Consider the following 19,790-nt stretch of genomic DNA (forward strand, 5'->3'; position numbering starts at 1 on the left):
AGGAATCTAACACTATTTGTTAATGTGAATCTATTTAAAATAAAGCATAGAGATACTGCTTTTCAAGTCAGGCCAAATAACAGTCATACTGCTAAAAAGTCTTTGAGGGAGGATAGATGATTGCTAAGAAAGCAGTAATAACTTTTTCAAAACCCACAAGGCAGGTTTACTTGTCCTTTCAGAAAAGACAGGTTACTTGTTTTTATTTCTTTAGCTGGAGTCATGGAGACTCCCCCAATTTTCCATACAATCCTCTCTTCATACTGCTACAATATCATGACATAAAGTACTCGAAGTGCCACAAGATTTGAGGATCAGAGCCTTTTATCTTAAACCAGGATGGTGGGTAATAGGTTTGAAAAATGAGAACATTTGATATGGATGGTCAGATGAAAGATACCAAAATGTCAGGCAGCCCATCGACTGCTGTTGCCATGAGATTCAACAGTCAACATCAGTCTGATAAGCTACCCGACAAGATGGTACAGCCATGGAGATGTCACGACGACAGGCAAAACAAGCAGACATTCAGGTAGGACTTCATGAAACAAATATGGCATTTCTGCCCTTTTGAGATTAAACCTATTTCAATCCTCAACACAATGTTGGTATCAATTTTCCTAGAGGACAAAGTAAAATTATTATTTATTTTCCTCCCAAGTAAATAAAAACAACCAGGTTAAACCAAAGGAAAAATATCACATATCACATTAAGTATAAAACAGGTAGGAAAATGTTTGCATACAAACTTAAATGTCTATGTTAAAATCAAAGTACATGCTGAGCTAAATGAATTTTGGTATGAGAATCCCGCAGATGTGGCATATGTGATTGAAAAAAAAAAAAAGAGGCATATTTGTCTCTCAAGTGCTCTCTGATTTGTGTTACTACTGCTCTGATTTTCAGAAACAAAGAAATCCCCACCCTAGGCCAGTCCCAAAGGGGTGCCACCACAGCAGTCCTTAGATGTACGCAAGAGCCATGCTGCTGGTTCTTGCATACCAACAAAGGAAGGATTAAGAGATCCTGGTTGTAGGTGGACTTGGTAAGGCTGCCAATCAATCAGTAGAAATTAAAAGAAGTAAAAAATCAAAACGCTCAAGAAAACGGACACAATTTTGGAATGATCAAAGATGTCTTTATAAAGTTTTTTCTTGACTTCATTCTAAATATACAGAATAAAAAATGGCGTCAGCTCATTCATGAGACACCAACCAGATTTTCCTTATACTGTCTCAAAATTGAAAGATCCGTTTCCCCAGAGGGTGTGCAATGCATCATAAAATGGCCTTTTTTGAGGGTGGGAGTGGAAGGGTTAGGCAGGATGACACATTAAATTTTACCATGATAGACATGCAAAACTGTTATCCAATCTATTGTAATTTATATACATTTTGATGAATTTTAAAAAAGAAAGCAATAATTTGGACAAGCTAAAAAGCTTGACATACTTATAAACTTTTTTGGGGGTGACGGGACTTGTCTAATTGTACTATGTGGGCCTTTTGAAAATAACAAACAGAAGGCCAGTTTCTGTTCAGTTTGCGGCTGAACATCACACTCCACCCTAATAAAATACAACTTGGATTGCGTTTAGGATGAGTACCTTACATTAACACACAAAGGAAAAGTATGTCAGTGCAAAATAGGGACTAAACTGCTTTCAGGAAGATAGTTTAAAAAACTGATACAGGTTGGAAAAGTAATTTTCCTCCCTGGTTTGAAGTCCTCCCAGTTTAAGGCAAGACCCATCCATTCTAATTTCTGCAGTTAATAACTTTCTCTGCTTATTTAGTTTTTTCCTCTGAGTTCAACCGCTGCTGAATTCGTTTGGCATAACTTTGTGCCATGGAGTTAATGATGGACAGGATGAAGTAACACACCATGACAACGACCAGCTTCTCAAACATCCAGGACAACCAGTTTTCACCCTGCAGGAAAAAAATGTAGAACAATCCAAGAAAGGCTTCATTAGTCTAGCAGTGAAAAGGATATCATCTACAATGTGTTAAGGAAAAGAAACCAAACTTGGAACTAGTGTGAGGTCATCTCTTGCCTTTTACTAGGACAGAAGAATAAAGTCCTTGATTAAACCCTTGACGTTTCTATAGACAGTGGATGAATTCAGAATATTTTAAACAGATGCTTACAGAGTCGGGTTCAGAGCTTTTGTTTTGCTGCAGTACTGGGAATAGCTTTTAAAATACAAGTGTGCACATTTCTGAACTCGTATTTGGTCAGTTGAGGGCAGCAAAGGGCCACAGAACAGTTGGAGTCCATTTAAAAAAACAAAACAAAACAACCCACAACTGTGCTTCCTTCTAATTTCCTATTTCATGTTATTGCTGACTCATCCTCTTCTAGTGATTTCCTCCCTTCTGTGGGTTAATGCACCAGACTGCAAAGCCATTTGAACTGCAAGGTCAGCGGTTCAAGCTCACTAGCTGCTCCTCGGAAACCCTACACAGGATCGCTATGGGTCGGGATCAACTAGACGGCACTTAACAACAGCAACAACATATACAACTGTTTTAGAGTCCTGGTGTGGTGCCGTGGGTTAATGCGCGAGACTGCAAAGCCCTTTGAACTGCAAGGTCGGCGGCGGTTCAAGCTCACCAGCTGCTACTCAGAAACCCTATACAGGGTCGTTAGGGGTCGGGATCGACTCGACGGCACTTAACAACAACATACAACTGTTTACAGAAAGGGAGCTTTAGGGTCTAGTTTAAGGTTTTTAAGCTCAGCTATGTTAAGTGCCATGGTTTTATAAAAAAAGATTATCCTCCCACCCCCGTCAAAGAAAAACAGCAAAACTGAAGGGGGATATTCAAGTGACTACAGTAAGTTCAATACTTCGTCATGTTTTAAATTTCAAGTTTTTAATCTATTCAGGAAATATACCCTGAAATCTAATTTCCCATCTGTTAATAAATCATGTAAGGTCAAAGCAATAACTCATTCTATTTAATAAACACATTATTTTCTACTAATCCTGCACTTATTTCTTCAGTTCTCATGGAGCCTTAGATTCTGTTAAGTCAGACTGGCAAACAAAACTCCTTCTTCTCAGCCTACATGTGGGTTTATAATTTCAGCCTGAAACTGCGGTGAGGGGTGGGGAAAGGGAATAAAAAATAGAACAAGGTCTCTCACCTGTGGGGTGCCCATTTCACTTTTGTGGTGAAGTTTTTGCCGCTGGGCTTCCAGGTATTCCTGGAATGGCTTCTGCAGAGAAGGACCTATGCCAGGGACAGCACTGGAAACAGGGTGGAGAAGCCCAAGGAAAGAAGATAATTTGGGAAGAAAAGCAGAAAGATCGTTAAAGAAAATCCACTTACCGCCTGGACTCAAAAAGCAGGGATTGGATAGAAGGAATAAAATAGAACAATCAGCAGAACTGGCAGGGTTCTGTGACCTCTTCCTACCAACACCTCTGAAAGGTGAAAAATGTCTCCCACCAACATGTCTGCTGGAAGCTAAGTTCCTCCTCAGAGGGCAGACAGCTGAGCTGATGCTGCACACTGAAGTGATCCACAGAATAAAATGAATGACTTCTGAGAAGTCCCACATTTATCACCACCAGTTCCTGTAAGAACTGGTTTGAACCGATTAATAAGGAAATGACTTATGCTTGTGTCATCCCTAGTTAAAACAGAAACTGCCCGCCCTCTCTCTGACTTGTCCCATCTTCTCAGAGGGGGCGGTCCTTTCTCAATCTAAGTCCTTATTAGGACAATCTGTGCGTCATCCTTATCCAAAAAGAATGCATTAGCAAATTTGGGAGGCACCTCCCACTAGTCAGAAGTCAGTGATTAACAAAGGAACAAAGAAAGAACTATGAACCTTGAATCACTTCATGGTTTATGGTAGAAGATTTGCACAGAAAAACAGTACATTACTAAACAACTTGCTTTGAGATGACTGGGATTGTGATCTCCTGTAGGCTTATGCACACAAGCTCCCTCTCCCCCAGAGTACATGGGGGGAGTGCTGTGAAACACGTTTCGCAACTGTAGCTACCCGTTTTTAGACATGCTTGCAGTTTTTTAAAAAATGGTAACTTGGGGCAACTCAGAAAGCCAAACATCTCTCTTTACTCTTTATTTTCTCATCTGTCTCTTTCCTGGAACCAGCAAAAGATACTCCAATATATATGTGCAACCGTGCCCTCCTCTTTTTAGCACAATTCGGTAGCTGCTGTCCATTATAAACAGTAGAGGAGACAGGAAGAGAAAACTTTTGATAGTATATTTGTCAGAAACTAACAAACTTCTGGCTGATAGTTTTCTTTGATCCTATTATTTATTAACCACCAAACACTTAATGGAGTTCCTACGTTGTGTCCAACAGTGTATTAGGTGCTAAGGTTAAAATACAAAACTGCAAGAAATAGTCTATGCCCACAAGGAACTTACGATGAGTATGTAGATCAAGCATTTGTACACGCACAAACACATACATAAAAAGCTTTGTGGTCAAAACAATCTACAATGCAGGATTCAATTTCTTTAGTAAATGATGTGGGGTGAGGCAGTCAAAAAGGTCCTGCAAGGTGACAGATATAAAAAGCCTGAACAGATAGGCAGTAATGGCCACTGGGACCATGGTTAGACCAGAGCACCCATTTAACAGACAACATCAAGGATGAAGGGCAAAGTCTTAGTTTCAACCTATAGTCTCTTTCTCTGGCTGACCTTTTTTTGTTGTTGTTAGCTCAACTTTTTTTATATATTAACTGAAAGTTTAGGGAGGGGATCATCAGTCCCACATTCAACAAACCATCCACTTCATACCATTAAATGACTGCAAATCCCCTTCATGTACCAGCTAACAATATAGTGGAACTGACTTTTAAGTGACCTTATATAAGTGAGATAGGCCAGAAAAGGGACACAGTGATCTGAGCTGTGCCTCTGTTTAACAGCCAAGACTCTGACTACAAAGAGGCCAACAACAGTACAAACTTCCCTGTGTTGATCAAGTAATGAGAAATAATCTTTCCTTAAATAATGTACGTGGGAATGCAAATAGATCATCCATTTACATCAGGAAGAAACCACATGAATGCAAAATATAACTCCAGCAAACTACATGCACTGACAGGAGACTGCAGATTTTTGAGAACTTTCCTTCAGAAACTGATTCAATTACTTTGAAAACAATACTCTATGCCATCATTTTAAAGGCCCAAGCATAGCCATACTTAAACCATTATTTAAAGAAAAGATAACAACCAAGACCAAATGTTAGATAGGTTCTAATTTTGTTATTGTTGTTGTTGGGGGGCGGGGGGAAGGAAGTAAGGAGGACAAGGAAGGGACTGGCAAAAATTACCTTTAACACAGTTTGAAATGATAAACAATTTGCCATGGAAAGAAGGGCATTAAGAGCTAACTTTAGCTGTAAAGTATACGGCACATACTTTCAAAGAGTGATCCTGAGAATGCTAAGCTAATGTGTTAATGAACATGCGCTGAGGAAGTTTTTGACGGTGGAGTAGGGATGGGGGATGGATGTTACTGTAGTTTTCCATGTAACACTAGGGAAACAAGTGACAGTACAGCAAAGGATAGTATTTATAGCAATATACTATTTAGCACCAGTACATGATCTGAATACATATAAAAAATTAACTTACATTTGAAATCTAACTGCTCACTGTTATTATATGTTCATTCTCTATTTCTGTAAACAATGGCTGATGCTAAAGAGACCTCCACTGATATAAAGCACTCTTACACAGAATTTTCTGACTTATCACTCAAGCTGTTTTAATAATGAACAAAATAAAGATGGAAAAGGTATACACCAGGCTTGTATCCTTATACTTATTTATCTGTATGCTGAGCCAATAAATCGAGGAGCTGGATTATAAGAAAAAGAATGTGGTATTAGGTTTAGAGGAGGACTCATTAACAACCTACGATAATGCAGATGATACAACCCTACTTTCTGAAAGTGAAGAGGACTCAAAATACTTACTGATAAAGATCAAAGACCACAACCATTGGTATGGGTTGGACCTTAATGTAAAGAAACAAAAATCCTCACCACTGGACCAATAAACAACATTCACATAAATGGAGAAAAGATTAAAGTTGTCGAAGACTTCATTTTGCTCAGATCAACCACCAACACTCATGGAAGCAGCAGTCAAGAAATAAAACGACGTATTGTATTGGGCAAATCTGCCACACAAAGACCTCTTTAAAGTGTTGATGAGCAAAGATGTCAAGTTTGAAGACTCAGTCAGTGTGCCTGATCCAAGCCATGGTATTTTCAATAACTTCATATGCACATGAAAGTTGAAATACAAATAAGGAAGACTACAGAAGAATTAGTGCATTTGATTTATGCTGTTTAAGGAGAATATTAAAAGTACCATGGACCACCAAAAGAACAAACAGATCTGTGTTGGAATAAGCATAGCTAGAAAGCTCCAAGAAGCCTGATGGCCAGACTTCGTCTCTCATACTTTGGACATATTGTCAGGAGGGAACAGTCTCTGGAAGAGAATATCATGCTTGGTAAAGGGGATTGCAAGTGAAAAAGAGGAAAACCCCCAATAAGATGGATTGGCACAGTGGCAGTAACAACAGACTCGAGTGTAGCAACAGTTGTGAGGTTGGCACAGAATCAGGGAATGTTTTATTCTGAGGTGTGTAACGTTGCTATGAGTCAGTACCGATTCGATGGCACCTAACAACAACAACTCTTTATATATAATTAAAGTTACCAAAACCATTATCCCACTTTCAAGTTACTGTCAGGCAGCAGACAGAAGCAAGGCTTCATTAATCTAAGGTCCATACAGAGTGGGAAATGACTTACATCATAGATAGAGTTCAATGGCTTTTAATAGTTGGCTTAGAAAATAGCCTAAATGCCATTCTCTGGAAGCCATTAAATTCAGAGCGACCCTGTACACCTGGCTGAGGACTCTCATCTCATAGCGAGTGGGTGAAGTCCTGCCTCTGTCATTAGGTTTTGATAAGTTCAAAAAATTATAGATATATTGTTTAACGTTCACAATGTTGTTAAAGTGTCATTGAGTTGATTCTGACTCATAGTAACCTGTATAATATAGGGCTTCTGAACAACAGCTGGTGGGTTTGAACTGCTGACCTTGTGGTTAGCAGAACAGTGCTTATCCTACAGCACCACACCAGGATGTCCACAATAGGTTTTGTGAATAAGGATGTTGATTTGGATATTTTAAAAACATCGTTGACTTAAACAACTGCTTAGCTATTTAAATTAAAGTGACTTCTTGAAACTATGACCCTCACTGTGTATCCTGCTCAAAATATTCTTGAATAATTTAAATTCTCCGGTTACATGACAGGAGATGAGAAGAAAGTGTGCCAATGTCTCAGCATCTATTCATTTTTGCTGGGGGTGGGGGAAAGGCAAGCATGGTAATGGATGGCTTGCATCTTCCTCTTTCAACTTATCTGTATTTTTCTAATAAAAGTGGGAAAGGAATTTTCACATATCTGATAGGTGAAGTAAAGATGATTTTTATTTTTTAATTTTAATTTTTATTTTCAGCATGTAAAGAATTATCGTCTTGTGCATTTTTTTTTTCTCGTGCTTTCTTAACAAAGAGAATCTTTGTTAAACAATGGACATAAGAGGAATAGTAAAAATTCACTGAATTCCACTGTTCACTACTAAAAAAACAAAACAAAAACAAAAACTACCGTTGCCTTGGAGACACAGGGCTCCTGGACACACTGACCAACAGGCTGCTGTGTGGTAGTGTTCACTCACACTGCAGATGCATCAGGTGAGCACTCAGGAGTTTTACCCGCTGCCCCCACTTCTCTACTAAGCCGGCTGCAAGAAGGCCAGGTTCCTTGTGAAAAGCTGCAGGTGAATGAGACAGTGAAGACCAAAGGGACCACATATGTTTCCATCAGCGTTCTTGGAGACCAACGTGGCTGAAATTCAGGTGTAGACCCACTGAGTTGCGTGAGCTTGGGGGAAATCAAGATTGCGAGTTTGGACCCGGGCCTCTATCACCATGAAGTAGGTAGCTTTTGGGCTGGTGTGTAGCAGCCAGGCAGAAGTGGGGCTCCTATCTCAAGAGGAGGGTCTGGATGCCCCTGCCAACGGACTTGTAAGCGGTTGGCCACTGCCGGAATGCAGTGCTGTAGTGAATTTTTACAGATGTTAAGTGATACAGTTAACAGTTGGACTGAAAATACACTTAACTAGCTTTGTAAACTACCAGTTGCCCTAGGTGAGTAAATCTTTAAAAAAGAAAAAAATAAATAACAAAATAAGAGAGGAAGACAGACAGAAATGGAAAATTAATCTCAGCTGCTTTGTCTTGCTGTATAACAGGGGTAGAGAATGTTCGGCCTGAGAAATCATTTGGTCTGGCCCTGCCAAGTTGGTTCTGACTCACAGTGACTTTTTATAGGGTTTCCAAGGAGCGGCTGGTGAGTTTGAATCGCTGACCTTGTGGCTTAAACTAACCTTGCGGTCCAGTGCTTTGTCCCGCAGAGCCACACCAGGACTCCAGCCATCATATTGTTTTTGTTGTTATGTGCCGTGGAGTCGGTTCCGACTCATAGCGGCCCTGTACAGGGTTTCTGAGGCTGTAAATCTTTACGGGAGCAGAAAGCCTCAACTTTCTCCTGTGGAACAGCTAGCTGGTAGTTTCGAACTGCCGACCTTGAGGTTCCCAGCCCGATTCATAACCACTACGCTACCAGAATTCCTTGGGTGAGTTAATTAAATGTTTGAGCAAATATAGCAGGGCAATTTTTAAGTTGATAATTTTATATGGTCTATGAATGATGTTGCTGTTGTTAGGTGCCATTGAGATAGCACCAACTCAGAGAGACCCTATGCTCTGGTAGCGTAGTGGTTACGAATCAGGCTGTGAAACTTAAGGTCTTTGATCTTCATCAGTAAATATTTTGAGTCCTCTTCACTTTCAGCAAACAAGGTTGTACCATCTGCATTATCGGAGGTTGTTAATGAGACTTCCTCAAATCCTGATGCCATGTTTTTCTCCTCAAATTATGTGCTCAGCATACAGACTGAATAAATATGGTAAAACAATACAACCCTGGCACACAACTTTCCTAATTTTAAACCATTTGGTGTTGCCTTGTTCTGTTCGAACAACTGCCTCTTGGGTTTATGTACAGGTTCCTCATGAGAACACTTAAGTGTCTGTAATACTCATTCTCCACAATGTTGTCCATAGCTTGTCATGATCCATACAATCTGGCAGTTTCCTGTCAATGTACTGTTACAGCTGATTTTGAATTATCTTTAGCAAAATTTTACTTGCATGTGACATTAATGATATTGTCTGATGACTTCCCCATTCCACTGCATCACCTCTCTTGGAATGGGCTCAAATATGGATATTTTCCTATTGCTTGACCAGGACTTCCAAATTTCTTGTCATAGGTGAGTGAGTGCCTCCAGTGCCACATCAGTTTGTTGAAAAGATTTCAATTTGTATTCAATCAATTTCTGGAAGTTTGTTTTTTTGCCAATGCCTTCAGTACTCTTTGGACTTCTTCCTTTAGAATCCTTGGCTCTTGATCATAGGTTACCTCTTGAAATGACTAAACATCTATCATGTATTTTTGCAACAGTGACTACGTATTCCTTCCATCATCTTTTGATGCTTTCTGCATCATTCAATAGTTTCCCCATAGAATCCTTCAATGTTGAAATCAAGGCTTGATTTTTTTCTTCGGTTTCCTTCCCTCAGTTTGAGAAACGCTGAGCAAGTTCTTTCATTTTGGTTTTCTAACTCCAGATCTTTGCACATTTCGTTATATTTTACTTTGTTTTCTCAAGGTAACCTTTGAAACTGTCTCATTTCTTCCATTTACTTTAGCTTCTCTACACTGGAGAGCAAGTTTCAAAATCTCTTCTGACATTCAATTTGGTCTTTTACTTCTTTATCTTCTTCTTGATGACCCTTTGCTTTCTTCCTCTATGATGTTTTTGATGTCATCCTACAACTCTTCTGATCTTTGTTCTTTAGTGTCTAATGCACCAGAAATGTTCTTGAGATGGTCTCTAAACTCAGGTGGGAGTTCAATATATTCAAGGTCATGTTTTGGCTCTCATGGACTGGCTTTAATTTTCTTCAGCTTCAGCCTGAACTTGCATATGAGTAATTGATGATTTGTTCCACATTCTGCCCCTGGCCTTGTTTTGGCTGATGATATGGAGCTTTTCCACCATCTCTTTCCACAGATGTAGTCAATTTGGTTTCTGTTGATTCCATCTGGTGTGGTCCAGTCATCTTTTATGTTGTTTAAAAAAGGTTATTTACAATGAAGAAGTTGTTGGTCTTGCAAAATTCTATGATGGGATCTCTAGCATCATTTCTATCACCAAAGCCATATTTTCCAACTGTTGATCCTTCCTCTTTGTATGCAACCTTCGCATTCCAATCCCCAGTTATTATCAGTACCTATTGATTGCATGCTTGATCAATTTCAGACTAAAGAAGTTGGCAGAATTAGTCAAATTTCATCATCACTAGCTTTAGTGGTTGGTACATAAATTTTAATAATAGTGGTATTATTTTCTGTGCCTTGTAGGTGTATAGATATTATCCTATCACAGACAGTTTTGTACTTCAAGACAGATCTTGGAATGTTCTTTTTGATGATGACTGCTACCCAATTTCTCTTCAATTTGTCATTCCCAGCATAGTAAACCATGTGATTGTCAGACTCAAAATGGCTAGTAGCAGTCCATTTCAGCTCACTAATACCTAGGATATTGGTATTTTGCGTTCCATTTCATTTTTGACAATTGTCCGTTTTCCTAGATTCACACTTTGTACATTCCATGTTCTGAATATTAATGGATGTTTACAGCTGTTTCTCTTCATTTTGAGTTGTGCCCCATCAGCAAATGAAGAACCTGAAGGCTTTACTTCATTTGCGTCATCACAGTCAATTCTACTTTGAGGAAGCAGCTCTTTCCCAGTTGTATTTTGTGTGCCTTCCAACCTGAGGGGCTCATCTTCCAGTACTACATCTGACAATATTTTGGTGCTCTTCCTCATGTTTCATATTTAATATTTTGGTGCTGACAGAGTTCCACTGCTATTCATAAGGTTTTCAGTGACTAAATATTTGGAAGTAGTCTCTCTCTCCTTCTTCCTAGTCTGTCTTCATCTGGAAGCTTAGCTAAAGCCTATACACTGTGAGTGATCCTGCTGGTATTCAAAATACCTGATAGTGGCATAGCTTCCAAAATGATCAGCAACACACAAGTCACCACGGTACAACAAACTGACAGAGAAGTGGTGGGTGAGTGTTGTTATAAATATCCAAATAGCACTTGCCAGAAAAACGGTTCCCTACCCCTGCTGCAGAACTTCAACATGGTGGGTTGAAAACTCTCTGCCGGTGGTAAAATCTTGATCTCTGCTTTGCACATATGAACGTGTTTTACACAATGTATCTCATCAAAAAACAAATTCCTACTAAATTATTGAACTTTGTTGTTAATTATTTTCTAGGAAAAACACACACATACAAACACACAGATACAATGCAAATGAAACAAAAGGTATAGGGGGCGGGGGAAGGCAAAGAAAAGCATAAAATTTTATTTTGACCAAGAATAAAGCTCAAAAATGATTTCATGGGGAAAATATTTTCCCATGTTTACATATTTAGTATCTGCTAAAAGAAATCGAAGACAAACATCTTTGTAAACTCTAATATGGTTTAATAATTCAAAGTAACCTTTGAAAAAAGTCTGTTAACAGCTCTGCTTAATTTGTAAACAGAAAAAAAAATTAGTGTTTTTTAATACATGTATCATTCTGCTTCTGAAAAATCAAATATCTGATAAATCTATATTTTATATTCTCACCATATTTACTCATAAAAATAAATTATCCTTTGTATCCACAAAACACAGAAAATCTTCCAGAGGAAGCGTCACAATTGGCAAAGGTTGCATAGTGAGTGGGTAGAATGATTACTCCTGTTTTTCACAATGCTCAATTTTTCATTTGTTGGTTAATCTGGAGCACACACCCATTCTAAGCATGCCTAGAATTCACCAGTCATTATTACTTCTGTTTTTTAAGAGACTCCTTACAAATTATGTAAATCTCAAACAAATATGCTCAGACGGTCACCAAACTAGGGCTTGTTATCAGATGACTTAAAAATTTTCTTTACCTGTTCATGATTCTGTGTGTGTTTTGTGTTAAGTGTCTACATAAACTGGGCACAGTGCTTAACAATGCAGAGATAAGATGAACTTAAAAAAAAAGATTTGGCTATTGACTAGCCCTACTTTCAAAGAGTGAATAGGTAGTTATAATGTGTGGCAATGTAGGATAAGCTCTGGACTGCTAACTGCAAGGTGGTAATTCAAACCCACCCACTGCTCCTTGGAAACATTATGCAGGGTCACTAGGAGTTGAAACTGACTCAACGGTACTTAACAACAACAAGTAGGAACTCATCCACGTAAGAGTATATTTTTCAGGAAAATCAGCATAGCTAACATACTCACATTAATGCTAAGATACTGAAAAAAAAAAACAACAATGAGAAAGGAACAGATCTTGGTTTAAATAAAAACTTCATAATATCCTTGTTAAGTCTATTCCAACCCATGTATATATTTAATACAGGCTCTGCGCCTTTCTCAGTGGCTTCTTTCAGGATCTTAGCATTAATGTGAGCATGTTATATTGGTTTTCCTGAAGAATATACTGCCTGATATGGAAGGATTCCTACTAGTTAAGTGCCGTTGAGTCAGTTTTGACTCACAGTGACCCCATATAGGCCTTCAGAAGAGCGACTGATGGGTTTGAAACACCAGACTTGCTGTTCTGAATATTAACCAACCCTGCAGTTCAGCGCTATACCTATAATCACACCAGGACTCCAGGTTCCTACTAAGGAATCCATAATAGAGTATTACAAGTCTGGGCACAATGGTTTTTAACATTTGTTTAGTTGAGTAATTCTTTGAAGCTAGGTTGTATTTAACATGCCTCTGATGACTAATCATAAAGTCTAAATACAATCTCAGTGTGATCAGTCAAACCTCTGAAAGCTTGAAAACGGGAAAAGTGTTTTTGAATAAGATTCAAGTTGTTCAGTGCCATCAAGTTGATTCCGACTCAAAGCAAACCTGCATAGGGTTTCTGAGGAGCAGCTGGTGAATCTGAACTGCTGACCTTGGGGTTCAAACCAACCTTGTGGTCCAGTGCTATTCCTATAGCGCCACACCAGTACTTCAAGTTATTGTTGTTGTTAGGCGCCTTCGAGTAGGTTCCAACCCAGTGACCCCATATAGGGTTTCCGAGGAACAGCTGGTGAGCTTGAACCACCAACCTTGTGGTTCAAACTGACTCTGCAGTCCAGCGCATTAACTTGCAGTACCACATCAGGACCCCAAGTTAGGGGTATTAAAAGCAAAGGGAAAAGATGAGTTCAATCATACATAAAGCGTAATAGAGATGTTTTCAACTAAACTACACCCTTTTCGATAACACCAAAAGCAGATTACGGCAGAAGAGACTTGACTAATAGTCTCTAAATTTTTTAATGTATGTATATGTAACTTGGATTCTTGGTGTGGTGCTGTAGGATAAACAATGGATTGCAAACTATAAGATCGGCAGTTCAAACCCATCAGCTGTTCCTCGGAAACCCTATACAGGGTTACTAAGAGTTGGAACCAACTCCATGGCACTTAACAACAACGTATATAACTTATAAATGATAGGCCAGTCCTACTACATTATGGCATCTTTGAGTGATATAAACAATTCAATATACTTGGTTGCTAACCCAAAGGGTGCAGGTTCTCATTCAGCCAAGGGGCCTCAGAAGAAAGGCCTGGCAATCTATTTCAGAGAAACTAGCCACTGAAAACCCAATGGAGCATGGTTCTATTCTGACACCATGGAGTTACTAAGAGCTGGAATAGACTTGAGATGGCAACTAGTACAAGTTTGTTGTTGTTAAGTGCTGCTGAGTCAGTTCTGACTCACAGTGACCTGGTATACGGTATCCAAGGAGTAGTTGGTGGGTTTCAACTGCCAACTTTGTGGTCAGCAGTTCAGTGCTTATCCTACAGTGCTACATCAAGGACTCCATTTTTTCAAGTTTAAGTTTAAAAAGACGCAATACACATTATTCTTAAACTCATGCTTTTAAATGTCTTATTAATCACGATAGCCTCATTCTGTTATCAGTGAACATTTTATATTACAACTTGTATGATTATTACATAAATGATTTAAGTTTTGAGGGGAGACTTCTTGACAGATCTGGTTAAGATTGTCATTGTTTAACCTAATGTGGCTGCGGAAGACTTTCTACTAGAAATCAGCAAAATGTTAATGCTGTAACTTTCCTACCGTTCTTTTGAGATGATTAGTATTTTAACCCACAGCTACATTATAGGAACACTTAAAGCTATTTGTCTGTTTTGTGAGGAGTTAATTTATCTAAAAGTAAGAACTGTAATCTAAATGTTGTTGTTAAGTGCTGTTAAGTCGGTTCTGACCCACAGCGCGACGCTGTATAGGGTTTCTAAGGAGCAGCTGGTGAGTTGAACCACAGACCTTACAATTCAAACCCACTTTACAGTCTAGCGCATTAGCCTACAGCACCACACCAGGACTCCATAAAATCTAAATAGTGGCACAGAAAAACACCATGTTGCAACATGCTAAAGATGACCAAGTAAACAATGGGTTCACTGTAAGCCTTACCTAGGCTATCTTTGTACTACTGTGATCTTCTGACATAAGGTTTTGAGGGAGTCCCAATCAAACTCATGGCAACCTATTCACTCCAAGGCATATGAATTTAATATAGGTGTATATTCTTATATACTAATGTTATACACGTTATAAAAACACATACAAAATGATAGTATTAAAGGTCAAGTGAAAATCAACACAAACAGAAGCTCTTTATATACACTGTGCCCAAAGAGTGAAGAAAAAAAAAAATCTAAGGCTTAGATAGCAGAGGAACTCAATGCAGGACTGTTAGATGCTATTCATATCACGTGTGCTCACAGTTAAAACTAACCTTTAGAATTTACTTGATTGGAAAAGGACCATTATAAGGGAAATTATGACAGGAAATGAAGTTTATAATTTGTCCTCAGAGAAGCCTATCAATTGAGGTTGGGTCCAGGAGCATAAGAAGAGAGGGCTGTAGGTAAAAATGGTCCTGGACTCAGTGAAGACAGCACACTATTCTGCTGAGGAGACAGAAATGAACACTTTGAGTCCTTGGCAAGATGTTATGAAGGGGCTTCCAAAAGTTCATAGCTATTACTTTTTTTTTCAAACTTTTTTTTGTATGAAGGTTTACAGAGAAGATCATCAGTTTTACATTCAACAAATCTTATACTTTGTTTCATTTTAATGATTGCAATCCCCTGCATGCAGATACATTTATCCCCCTTCCTCCTTGTGATTCCTATTTCTATTCCACCCACATTCCCATTCATTATCAACTTTACCCTTTTGGTAATGTTGTCTTTTTGATTTCGAATGACTGAGCGTTCCATGGTAAGCATACCTTACTAGAGTTGTTGTACCCCCATATACCTGTTTACTGCTTAGCCACAAGAGTGAGTTCCTTTCCAGAACTGAAAGGTATTCGAGGGCCATTGTCTCAGATTCCTCCAGCCTCTTGCTGACCAGTAAGCTCCGTCTTTCTCTGAACTTTTGGAAGCCCCTCATTATTCATACATGGACTAAAAGCCACTCTTCCTACTGCCCTGCAATGACTTGCTGATCTGTAGTAAAGAGCTACTGAGGACTGTGGGAGGAAAGTTCAGCAGCAAGATGGGGACTAGCAATCCCCTACCAGCAGTCTTGTAAAAAATTGTTTCTTAAATGTGCACATTTTAGTCAAACACTGTAGAGTTAACTTTTCCTCCCCACCCCCTAAGCAGTGATCTAAATAGGCTTAACGGTTAGTATTTTATGAGTTGTCATTTCCTGTCTGATAAAGATTCTCACAGTATTTAACCACCTGTTTCCCTAGGGCCCAACCAATACTACACTTAATTCATAGTGACTCAGAAAGGACCTCAGACTCCTGGCCAGATTCAACAATGATATATTGCCCTCCAAGTGAAACTGCCTTTCCTTCCGTAGACTGCTCTGGAGAAAGGTGGCTGGGTGGGTGGGGATTTATCATGCAATTTTTCTGAGATGCCCAAGGCCATTAATATTTTTAGTTTTCCAATCCTCAAACAGAAAAAAATTTTTTGAAGTGTTACACCTCATAAACACGTGAATTGGAAAATATATCAATGAACTGGCACTAACTGTAAATCAATGAATATTAAACCGAAATACAAATGTCACCTTGTAATCTGTGTGTAAATGAAAGTGTTAGTATCATTCCCATTTAGTTGAATGAAATATAAAAAAAAAATTGGAACTGGAGGTACTCTACTTGCTTTTGGATGTAAAATGTGGTATGCCACCCAATTTAAGTTCCTTCACATACCAGGATCTTGGAAGGACACCCTATCATCAAATAAATACAGAGTGAAGATTATTCACCATCTTAAATAATCTTGGGCTTTTGCATATATTATGCAAGTTTGAATTGGTAGTCTATGGTACCTTTTAAAATTCGTTGTGATTTAATCTCAGGATTTGGGTTGAAACCTCTAAAATTTCATTCACATCTGTGCCTCTTTCAAATGATTAAAACCTCTTTTGTACTCTAGTTAGTTCATTGTGTGCAGAGTGGTATTATAAACACATGACACCATCCGTTTCTTGGTGGATGGATAGAAAAGAAAGACCCCTGCTTTATCCAGAGACATCAAGTGCACTGTTGTTATGCTTTTCAGACTTTTTCTATCACAGGAGTCTTGCAAAAATAATTTTCAATTGCCCCTGCTTTTTTGAACATTTAGAATAATTTCCTGTAAGAATCAGAATGGAGGTAAGACCTTACAATTAGCAGCGACTCTTTGAAATATGCTATAATTAAAGAGAGGCCCTTGAAACAAACCTTCCTTCAGAATGTAGGTTTCAGCAGCAGAAGCCAAACAGGTATTTATATTAATAATGAGGCCAAAAACTAGGGTTCTCTATGATTGGCTGCTACAACAAAACCCAGTTAAAAATCAACAGATTTTAAACTATTGTAGTTAAAAAACAAAACAAAACAGATTTCAGGGTTTTAACAAAACCTTGTTAAAAATCAACAGATTCAACTCTTTCAGTTATAGGAATAGACTTCTTTTTATAGTGACAAATCTATGGCTTGAATGAATCAGTACCAGGAACCCATAGACCCAAAAGCCAGGAGTATTAAATTTAAGGTGAGATGGTGCCAAATTTTATTGGCCTTGAAATCACTAAAGTGATTTCATGGTGAGAAGACAAAAAAAAAGTGACACTACTGATTGGAATTTACCTTCATCAAAGAATGAGTTATTCCCATCGCTGTTGTTAAGTGCCGTTGAGTTGGTTCTGACTCATAGTGACTCTCAAGAGGTTTCTGAGGCTTTAAAGCTTCAAGGGAACATACAACCTCATGTTTCTCCAATTCCAATCAGTAAGCAGGCAGAAAATCACTAAACCAATCAATAAATCAGAAGAAAATGTCCTGATCTCTGTTCTCAATGAACTTAATCTAGAAGTGTGCTGAGTAAACAAAAAAAATGTACTTAAACCCACAGTGCAGAAACCAATAGTAACAACCAGTTACAATAACTACACTAGCTTCAGATTTATATAGGTAAACAAAGAGTGGACCAAAAGATTTCACAATGACTCTAAATCAAATCCACACAGCAGTTGTTTGAAATGGGCACTCTTTTCCAAGTCCCCCAATTCTATCAGATTACCTCACTGCCTTCTAAGGCATTCTCTCAATATCCATCTCAACAGTCTTCACTCTAGTTCTAAGAAGATTGGTTAATAAGGAGGGTAACCAATCCACTCGGACTTTTGGTCCTAGGTCCTTTACCTCTTACCCCTTTTTATGAATTAACTTCTTTGTGTGCCTTGGTTGCTGACCCACAGCAACCCTGTATAGGCTTTCCAAGGAGCAGCTGGTAAGCTTGAACCACCAACCTTGCAGTTCAAACGACTTTGCAGTCTGAGGCATTAGCCCACAGCACCACACCAGGACTCTCTCTGTCTCTCTCTCTCTCTATATATATATATATAGTTGTTGTTGTTGCTGTTAAGTGCCATTGAGTCGGTTCCGACCCATAGCGACACTGTATAGGGTTTCCGAGGAGCTGCTGGTGAGCTTGAACTGCTGATCTTGCAGTTCAAATGGCTTTGCAGTCTACTGCATTAACTCACAGCACCACACCAGGACTCCATATATATTTATATAGTGGTGGTAGCTGTGTGCCATGGAGTTGGTTCCAACTCATAGTGACCCTGTACAGGGTTTCCGAGGCTGTAAATCGTCACAGGAGCAGAACGCCTCATCTTTCTCCTGCGGAACAGCTGGTAGTTTCGAACTTCTGACCTTGCGGTTCGCAGCCTGATTCATAACCACTACCGCTACCAGAGCTCTATTATATATGTATATATAGTAGAAGGGTTAAATGTCAAAGGAGAAGAAAACATAAATCATTATGGACAGTAAGACAAAGAAATTTTCTACCTAAATTGCAAAATGAGCTTTTACTATACGACTGGTCGCAGTACCTGGGGTCTTCTTTGTTTTCAGATAATTCAAATGTCTGTGTTATACACTTCCATAAATTTTTATGACTTTACAATGGTCAAAGTCAAAAATATCAAGTACATGAACCATTTTACATGATAAAATGAGAAGATACATTTTCTTTCTGTACAAGAAAAAGTCCAGGCTCACATAGTTCATTCTGACCATTTGACATACAGCAAAGAACAGGAAACAACATTCAGATTCAAGCACTTAATTCTGCACTGGTTAAAATGATCTTTCTTGCCACAAGCAAGCCCCAGTCTCTGAGGTCAAACACCAACTTAACTCAGAATAGAAGACAGTAGAGAAGAGCATGGAACATTCTGTATCTGGTAAAAAGTCCCTGCTTTCAGCCAGCTCCATCCCCCAGCCCTTAAGTTCAATGACTGAGTTATGGAAACTTTCTTGTGTGGTAAAACTGGGACTTTGTCTTCCAATAAGACCCTGGCACCCTGACAACGAGCCAATGTTCTGCATATGGTTTGTTTCGAGTCATATGCTTAATGTTATTTTCTGGGAATTCTCATACTCTATCTGGTGAGAATTCTGGAATATGTCATTTTAATCAAGATTTTACAGTTAGATTTGGTCATGCTCTTTAAGAAGAAATATGTCCAGGTTTCTCCCTATGTGCATACGCCTTTCTAGCTCTAAAGTGCCCTAGTTCTTTGGTTCTGTCCCCTGACTTTTTCTAAACAGGAGACTATTCTTTCTTTCAAAACCTTTTCCCTGTTCATCTGTTAAACATACTAAAAATTATGTTAAACATACTGAAAACCTTTTTTTTCTCTAGGTCTTATCTACATTCTAACCTCTTAGAATACATAATAGATCTATTATATCTGATCAGATGTCCATATATAACTAGACCAACTTTTTGATTAGAGATCTCTTCCTCTAAACCTAGTGACAATGGTAGTTACTCCTGAACTGTCTAAAACAATAATAAATAACTCAATTATTTTTTATCTCAGTTCGTCGTCAGAACGAAACAATGTCCGATCCTGGGCCAACCTCACTACCACTGCCACACTTGACGCCATCAATGATGCCACCTGGCTGATCCATCTCGTTGGG

General features: G+C 38.7%; 1 protein-coding gene across 3 annotated transcripts in view; it reads right to left on the reverse strand.

Moving 5' to 3' along the window:
* Window positions 1-1,116: 1,116 nt before the first annotated feature.
* The window catches only part of VMP1 (vacuole membrane protein 1), a 190,839-nt gene continuing 172,165 nt past the window's right edge, over window positions 1,117-19,790 (reverse strand). Inside the window, exons 11-12 of one of the 3 annotated variants that reach the window (XM_006832370.1) lie at window positions 3,154-3,256; window positions 1,117-1,931 (exon numbers count right to left, since the gene is read on the reverse strand). In XM_006832370.1, the coding sequence (XP_006832433.1) occupies window positions 1,788-1,931; window positions 3,154-3,256 (247 nt within the window). In that variant the 3' untranslated portion in view covers window positions 1,117-1,787. The remainder of the gene's footprint in view (window positions 1,932-3,153; window positions 3,257-19,790) is intronic. The other 2 variants (XM_006832371.1, XM_006832372.1) reach the window with 2 other exon arrangements.

This window comes from Chrysochloris asiatica, unplaced genomic scaffold (assembly GCF_000296735.1).
Source record: "Chrysochloris asiatica unplaced genomic scaffold, ChrAsi1.0 scaffold00007, whole genome shotgun sequence".
Lineage (NCBI taxonomy): Eukaryota > Metazoa > Chordata > Mammalia > Afrosoricida > Chrysochloridae > Chrysochloris > Chrysochloris asiatica.